At 37.5% G+C, this 8034-nt stretch overlaps 1 protein-coding gene across 1 annotated transcript; it reads left to right on the top strand.

Annotated features, from left to right (window-relative positions):
• Positions 1–904: 904 nt before the first annotated feature.
• On the top strand, positions 905–7778 carry RFC3 (replication factor C subunit 3). The gene is made up of 8 exons (XM_014309208.2): positions 905–1037; positions 1602–1669; positions 3314–3411; positions 3685–3866; positions 4108–4244; positions 4372–4470; positions 5463–5532; positions 6782–7778. The coding sequence occupies exons 1-8, from the start codon at positions 969–971 to the stop codon at positions 6971–6973; spliced, it is 915 nt and encodes a 304-aa protein (XP_014164683.1). The 5' UTR covers positions 905–968; the 3' UTR covers positions 6974–7778.
• The last annotated feature ends 256 nt before the right edge of the window (positions 7779–8034 follow it).

Below are 8034 nucleotides of genomic sequence, written 5' to 3'. Positions count from 1 at the left end.
GCCTTTCCAGGCAGCGCCCGTGCCGCGGGAAGCGCCCCGGCATCGCGCCCCGCTTGGGAGCGCGGCCCTGGTGCCGAGGGAAAGGCTGCGGGGAATCAGTGGCTCGACTCTTTCGGGAGCGGTGTGCACATGCTCTTCCTGCTGGTTTCGGTGTCCCCGAGAACAGGGCCTGGCTTGTTTGCCTCATGTTAGCAGAAGTTTTTGAGGCGAGCAGCTGGGAATGAAAGTCAGGACTCCTTCCCCTGCCAGATGTGCCGACTGGCACATGCTCTTCCTCAGGGATGAGTGATAGCTAGCTCATGTAGGTGCTTTCTGTGGGGTAGGATCAGATGTGCTCAAGTCATGCATTTTAGCTTTCCAGGAAACAAACTCCTAAACGTGTGTATGTGTGTATGTATATCTATCTATATATATGTGTGTGTATATACATATATATATATGTATGTGTGTATATATATATATATGTGTGTGTGTATATATATATACACACAGATGCTTATATATAGAGCTATATAGTAGCTCTATATATAAGCATCTGCCTTAAACTTTGTTTCAACCCTTTTTTCTGTGTGTTTCTCACAGCTGTCACTCTGCTAACTCTGGGAAGCATATAAATGTTGGAGTGGGGGTTTTGAGGTTTGTTTTGTTGTTGGTTTGCTTGGGGTGTTTTTCTAGCAGTGAGGTGTTTCAAGTTAAATGAGTTGCACATGGCTGTCAGAAAAATATATTTTATAGAAATGTTGCTGCAGGCAAGGATTTCAGTAGTTTTAGTTCTAGGTGCTGTGTTGTCTAGGAGCTGGAAAAGATATTTAATGTAAACTTGGGTGAAAATGAGAGGATAAATGATTTATAAGGAGAATACTGTGGTAGCTAACTGATCTTGTTTCTTTTTTGTACAGGTTCAATGTGGTGACTTTCCTCATCTGTTGGTGTATGGACCATCAGGAGCTGGAAAAAAGACAAGAATTATGTGTTTGTTAAGGGAATTATATGGTGCAGGAGTGGAGAAACTGAGGATTGAGCATCAGAGTATAACGGTAAAAAAAATAAATCTTCCATCTCCTGTGAAGTAATGTGGAAATAGTGATATATTTCTGTTGTGAGATCTTTGTAGTTATTTGAATTTTAAAAACTATTTTTTTATTTTGCACTCAGTATCTTCAACCTTTTTATATCATTAATAATACTAGTTAGGTAATGTGAACAAATTATTTTCCAGATGTTCTTCAGGCCTTCAGGATGTGGGGCTCTCTTGTTTTCTGTGCCTGGTTGGCTGTTCTTGTGGTGAAGGTTTTTGTGTTCAGAGGTGTTTTTTTTAGTTATTTTTTTTTTGTTCAGAGGTTTAGGTTTTTTATTTATTGTTTACAGTTAAATTTGGACAATAGCATCTCTGCTGTTGCTATTTTATGGGCTGGATGATGTGTCAGTATTCCATTTTTTCTTTGGAGGTGGGGCTGGGACTGTAGGAGATAAACAAGTCTGTGTCTCGAGAATTCTTTGATCCCTGAGACTCTTGGTTTGCCTGTGATTTAGCCAGGTGTAAGCTCTTAAGCAATTTCTAGAACACTTTCTGAAATTTAATGTGCTTATTTTCTATGTAGGCACCTTCTAAGAAGAAGATTGAAATTAGCACCATTGCAAGTAATTATCACCTTGAAGTTAACCCAAGGTAGGTGTGCAGTGAAAATGCCTCACTTTAAAGGTAAGCCACTGGCTGTGTTGTGAGTGCCTTCAGCCTGGCTGTATGAGGGACTGATTGCCTGATTTGTTGCCTAAGCAAGTTAGATAATGGTCTATGGGTTTGGTCTGCAAATGGGAGCAGGGAGAGGATTTTTAATTGAACAGCTGTAAATGAACAAAAATTTGGATTTCTGTATACTCAAGGCAGAAATGTTCTGTTTAACTGGCTGCATAAGCATGCTGATGTTGAGGAATGGGCAAAAGAGACAATTCTGGATTGATAGATTTCACCATTTCAGTTGAAACAAAGAACTTCTACTGGAAATGACACCTCCATATTATTAGTTCCCTCACAAAAACAAAAATTAAAGAATTTGAAAGAAAGAAAGGCTTACCCTGTAACTCTCCAAATAAAGTGTTTAGAGCATGGGGAAGACCACCAAAAAATACTGTGGATCCTGTCTTGAGTGAGGGCTGATATTGATTTAAACAACAGAAGCTGTAGTGGGAGCTGTCTGCATCCTGTTTGGTTGTTATGAAATTGCTGGTGATAGTTCAGAGACCCAAAGCAAATATTTGTATTTACCTGAAACCACATAATTTTGCTTTAAATCACCATGAGTGAATGTCGTTGTGCGCTGAGTGGTGTTGGTTACTGCTGAACAATAGCTCATGCTGCCTTGCTATATAGAAGTTATTCTGCACTGCCAGGTCTCCTTTAGAAACTCATTCTTCAGCTAATCTGTTTATTGATTAGTGAGTATCTGCTGGTGTTCTAATATAGACACAAATAATTACCAGCTAATTACCAATACAAGCTGAGGCTTATTGGTGATCACTGTTTTAAATATGTCATTTTGGTGATAACAAATGTGTGACCATTCAATCCAGCTGTGATAGCCTGATACTACTACCACTCTTCCTGTTACTCTGTATAGAGTACTTAGAGCTTGAAACATAAAATAGTTATATTTCAATTTATATACAAAAGTGCTGAGTTTTGATAAAGGATTAATATCCTGATTTGTAGGCTTTCAGCAACTGAGCAATTGTCATGTTTATGTCTGACCAGACCGTAAACCTCTGTGCTGTGCAGTGGCCTGTGAAGTTTGACTGAATTATAACAGTGGTGAAGTCATGTGTATCTTGAGTAAACATGGAATGGGGTGAATGGCTAACAGGGAGAGGAAGTGAATTTCTGGGAAGGACTTTGCAGGATAAAACCCCACATTTATGTCAGTCCTTTGAGTCAGTGGTTAGGCTTAATTGTTCTTCCCATAATGAGTAAAAAGGTTCGCATTGTGTGTCCTTGTTCAAACTAGGTAAAAAAAGTTTAGGTTGCTCATATGAATAAAAGAAGTTCTATTTTAATGAGTTAATAAAACATTTAACAATGGATTTACTACATTTGAATAAAGTGCTACTAATCCAGTTGTGCCTGCATAAACTTTTGGTTGTTTTTATTATAGAGGAGGTAACTTTCAACAAAGTATATAGGTATTAGTTTAATTCTAACTTAGCAGCTTCTGAATTCTTTTGGCATTCTTGCTTGTTTAGTTGACTTTTGGAGGATGTGTTTTATATGCAATATAAAGTTGTTTTAAAACAAGATTTATTCAAATTCCTGGTGCAGTGATGCGGGAAACAATGACCGTGTAGTAATTCAGGAGCTCTTGAAGACAGTGGCACAGTCCCAACAGCTTGAGACAAGTACTCAACGAGATTTTAAAGGTGAGTAAAACAGTTAAAACCAGTCAACATGCTTTTTAATCATGGGGAGATTGCAGTTCACTGTTTTGTTTGTACCTGTATGTTGCATGAAGATCGTACAGTCAAAAAGGCATGCAAGTAATCTTAATCTTTATTTTCCTGCCTGTGGAACCATGCTGTGCTTTTTGTGTGTTATCACTTACTTTGGTGTTATTACTTGTATGTCAAAAGTATTTTTTCTTAGAAAGATCTGATATTAATACAGAACCCCACTATGTTTAATCCTTTTTTCAGTGGTGCTGTTAACAGAAGTTGACAAACTTACTAAAGACGCTCAGCATGCTTTGCGAAGAACAATGGAGAAGTACATGGCGACCTGCAGGTTGATCCTGTGCTGCAACTCCATGTCAAAAATTATAGGGCCCATTCAAAGCAGATGCCTGGCTGTACGAGTGCCTGCTCCCAGCATTGAGGATGTACGTTGAAACAGAGGCAAAAATAAGTTACTATAAAATTCTTATTAGATAAGTTCTTGCTGTGGACTTACATTTTATTTTCACATAATGACCTGGTTTTCCTTTGTGTTGGATGATTTTCCAAGCATGGTTTATGAAAGACTGGTCCATCTCTGGTCCAGAAGTCTTTCTAACAGGAGAATCTCTAGGTGCTGAGTAGTTTGGTAAGTGTTGTACTCCCTGCTATCTGTTTTCTATCTAGATCTGCCATGTCTTGTCCAGTGTGTGTAAGAAGGAAGGCCTGACTCTTCCTCAGGAACTGGCTCAAAGGATTGCTGAGAAATCTGGCAGGAATCTTCGGAAAGCACTACTTATGTGTGAGTCCTGCAGAGTACAACAGTAAGTCACTGCAAAAATTAATGTAAGTTCTACTGTCAGACACATAAATGACCTTGCTTCTAAGGCCTTGTTAAAATAGGCAACAACTTGCTTAGATTATAATCTCTAAAAAGATATTATTTTTTAGGTATCCTTTTACTGCTGATCAAGACATTCCTGAGATGGACTGGGAAATTTATTTGAGAGAAACTGCAAATGCTATTGTTGGTCAACAGACACCACAAAGGTAGTTGAATGCACTTGTTAAGAGCTGTAAATGATGTTTTCCATGTACTGTGGAACCTAAAAAAAAGTTGTATTAAAAAATGTGGTGTCTCCTGTTATGTGTAATTTTCTGTATTTCTACTGGAGCTGGTACTTTGCAGCCAGAGAAGCTGAGCTTTAAAATTGCCAGAAAAGGCTGAATGAGTGTCAGGAACTGAACAACTGTTGTTTTTCTCTGTCAAAACTTAATAATCTAAAGTGACCATAGGCTCAGTTACATGTTGTGTTTCCCAGTTGGGTGGTTTTTTTTGCTGTGGGAGTGGTGGGTGTGTATGGTCGTTCTGATTTGTTTTATGTAAAGGTTCTCTTTGACCATCTTTAGCATAAAGCACCTTTGTGAAAGAACTGGGAGTGAGAATTCCTTGCTTTTTTTGAGCACATTAGGAGATGACTACTGTGTCCATCTCACTGTCATACCCAAAGCCTGATCCTTTTAGCCTGTTCCATGTATTATTTGCATGAGATGTCACTTAATTTAAGTGCTTGTAGCATCTGCCCTTCTGTTTTCAAAAGCTGAGCTTTGGCTAATTGTGTTAGCTTTGCCACCTAATTGTCTTACGCTTTCTTATAAACAATGAAGACAGAAAAACAGCATAAAGGAACTCTCTGGCTGTAGTAAATTAGTCACTAGTCTTAAGCATGAATAACTTAGATATGAAGAAAAATTAAAGGGAAACAATCCTGAGACAAATTATAATAGCCTTGTAGCTCCTAGATTAACTGAGACCATTGTAACTAGAGTATGTGTCATTTATCTTTTGAGTAAAAGGTGATATGCAGCCTTTGAATTGAAATTGACTCATGCAATGCTTTTGGTTTTAAAATAACACCCGAAAGCAAAAAAGAGACGTTGCTTGGATTGCCTCTTTTCCTGCAGTGTATTTCACTAATTGTGAAAGACATTAGTATGCTTTGGGATCATACTTCTCATATTTTGTGGCGTCTTTCCAACAGGCTTTTAGAAGTCCGTGGACGGCTTTATGAACTCCTGACACACTGCATCCCTCCTGAGATTATAATGAAGGTAATTCAGCTATAGCTCTTAATGTGCTATAAATTTTAATATTGTGACTGTCTCAACTAAAGCTTTTTTAAAAAAATACACCAAAACATCGTAAATTATCCAGATATTGATGAAAAGCTGTGTCGTTTCCAAACAGACTAAAACTTGTTCAGTGGTCAAAGAAAAACAGCATCATAGCTGAGTAAAAATAAAGGAGGACATTCCTAGGTCCCTTCATTTCTCAGGCCAGTTACTATATTAAAGCATAATTGAGGATCTTGGTGGTCTTTCACAGCTGTAATGATTATATAATTCTGTGGGCTAATCTTTATATTAATGGTTTTCTTTTATAGAAGTTTTGTTGTTATAAGTTCATTATTTGCTATGTCTTTGTGGAGAGATGTGCTGAAAGATGCTAGACCAGCAGGACTATTCAGACAGATGTCACCTTGGGAGGAAAAAAGCAAGTGGGATGTACATGTTTTTATTTTAAGGAGGATGAAAGGATGCTGAAGACAGCTAGAATAGAACAAAGAACTAAAATAATGTTTGCAACTTAATCTAGTAATATTTGCTTTGCTGTCAGACATAATTTCTTTTGACATTAACAAATTTCTGCTTTCTGATGGTTTCGGTACTTAGAGGTTTCTTTAACTTTCCTTTCTTACAGTAGGTTAGTAGATCCTGCATTGCTGTGTTTGAGAGGAAAAAGGTGCATGTTCTCTACTCACTCCCTCTTCATAAACTTGAAATAGTCTAGAGATACTTTTCACTTAATCCTGGCTGTTTTAATTGAGATGGATTTGCAATGATTTTATTGCTGTCTCTAAAATAATGCATTTTGGGGTTTTGTAATGACTAAAGTATTGAAGTCAAGTTGTCTTGTGCGTCTGCACATATATACATTTATAAATACAGACAGAGACACTTAAATTGTAAATAACCCTTTCCTTGGTTTTTATTAATGTTGTTTCTCTGTGTGCTTGATGCTGTTAAGATATAACTAAGTGGTTTTAATACACTTGCTGTCTTGGTAGCAATTCTCCTCAGGCCATGTTCCTACATGCAGTAGAGGTTATAGTGTTTGGAGATGAAGTTAATTAATTTTCTTTTATTAAGGCATAAATTATCCCAGTAAATGAATATATTTTCTGTTGGATTAATGAGTGAACTACTAGTTAGTGCTTGGTTATTTTCAGAGACCCAAGGTTATCCTCTTAACAAAAAATATCTAATGTTTCAAATACTGCCCCATTTTTTCCCATTTTAGGGTCTCCTGACAGAACTTCTAAATAATTGTGATGGACAACTGAAAGGAGAAGTGGCACAGATGGCAGCCTTCTATGAACACCGCTTGCAACTGGGCAGCAAAGCCATTTATCATCTGGAAGCATTTGTTGCAAAGTTTATGGCAATTTACAAGAAGTTCATGGAGGATGGGCTGGATGACATAATGTTCTAACTCTGATGCCCAGAGTTGTACACAGAATGTTGTGTCAAGATACCAATGGTGTTGCCAATGTCTAGTTGTCACGGCTTGATTAGATGTGGGTCTAGTTCTAAGTCAAATATTTTTGTTTTGCTATTTAATAAAACAATGTTTGTGCAGCTTTAGAAACCAGATGGATTTTTTGACAGCCACAAATCCATCTTTAGAGCCATACAAAATACATTGGCCTTTCAGAAAGACAGCACATTGCCTTGGAAGATGTGCAAGATCAGAGCTGCTTTGCAGTATTGGTAAGCTGACATTAAGAAGGAGAACACAGGTGCTGTGTGCTTGGTTTTTGTTTGTTAATCACAGATGGGCAAGGCTGAAGGAAAAAGATGTTTTTTACATGTTCTGCCAAGTTCCACCTCGAACATGTATGTTCTGCCTTCTGATCTATACATCTTACTGTTTGTCTGGCTTCTTTTTTATCACCTGAGTGTTTTCTGTGGTGTGCTCACACCAAATGTTTTCTTTCTTTTTCCTTTGTAAGCAGTTGCATTGAAATTGTGGAGGAGCAATACTTTGGTGTTGCTTGTAAATCACATGTAACACCTTATTTAGAAGGATTATACCTTCATAAAGCAAGTTCACTTGCTGTCTGACACTCTTGGATTTGCCTCAACCTACATAATGCTGCTCAGGTAAAGTTTATTACTTTGACTATTTTTTTAATGAAAGGAAAAGTTTCAGCTTTCTACAAGTATCTTTTACCTCTTAAACTGATATGTAACATTTTTAAAATGGCAAAATAAATTGTAGCAAATATGAATAAAAATGCTGAATTGTTTTTTTTCACACTGTCTGTGACAGCCTAGGTGCATTCATCTGCTTTGATGTAGACATCTTTCAGAAGGGTGGGGTATCCTACACGTGCTGTAAGACTGAAGGGAGCCACTGAAGTTTAAAAAAATCCAAATAAATACAAGCAACAAGAGAAAGTGAAAAAACAGCCTCCCAAAATAATAATGATAATAATGAAGAACCAACAATACCTGTGCTGCAAGTCTTTCACATGTTATGTCTGTGTACCA

The sequence above is a fragment of the Geospiza fortis genome, unplaced genomic scaffold (genome assembly GCF_000277835.1).
Source record: "Geospiza fortis unplaced genomic scaffold, GeoFor_1.0 scaffold181, whole genome shotgun sequence".
Lineage (NCBI taxonomy): Eukaryota > Metazoa > Chordata > Aves > Passeriformes > Thraupidae > Geospiza > Geospiza fortis.
Note: the sequence above shows the minus strand (reverse complement) of the source record. Positions and strands in the feature narration are given on the sequence as shown.

Bases quoted from the DNA above. Each gene is read 5' to 3' on its own strand.
- RFC3 (XM_014309208.2), top strand. From the start codon at position 969: ATGTGTTTGTTAAGGGAATTATATGGTGCAGGAGTGGAGAAACTGAGG. The intron at 1,670-3,313 runs GTAGGTGTGCAG...TTCCTGGTGCAG, and splicing joins CACCTTGAAGTTAACCCAAG to TGATGCGGGAAACAATGACC. The intron at 5,533-6,781 runs GTAATTCAGCTA...TTCCCATTTTAG, and splicing joins CTCCTGAGATTATAATGAAG to GGTCTCCTGACAGAACTTCT.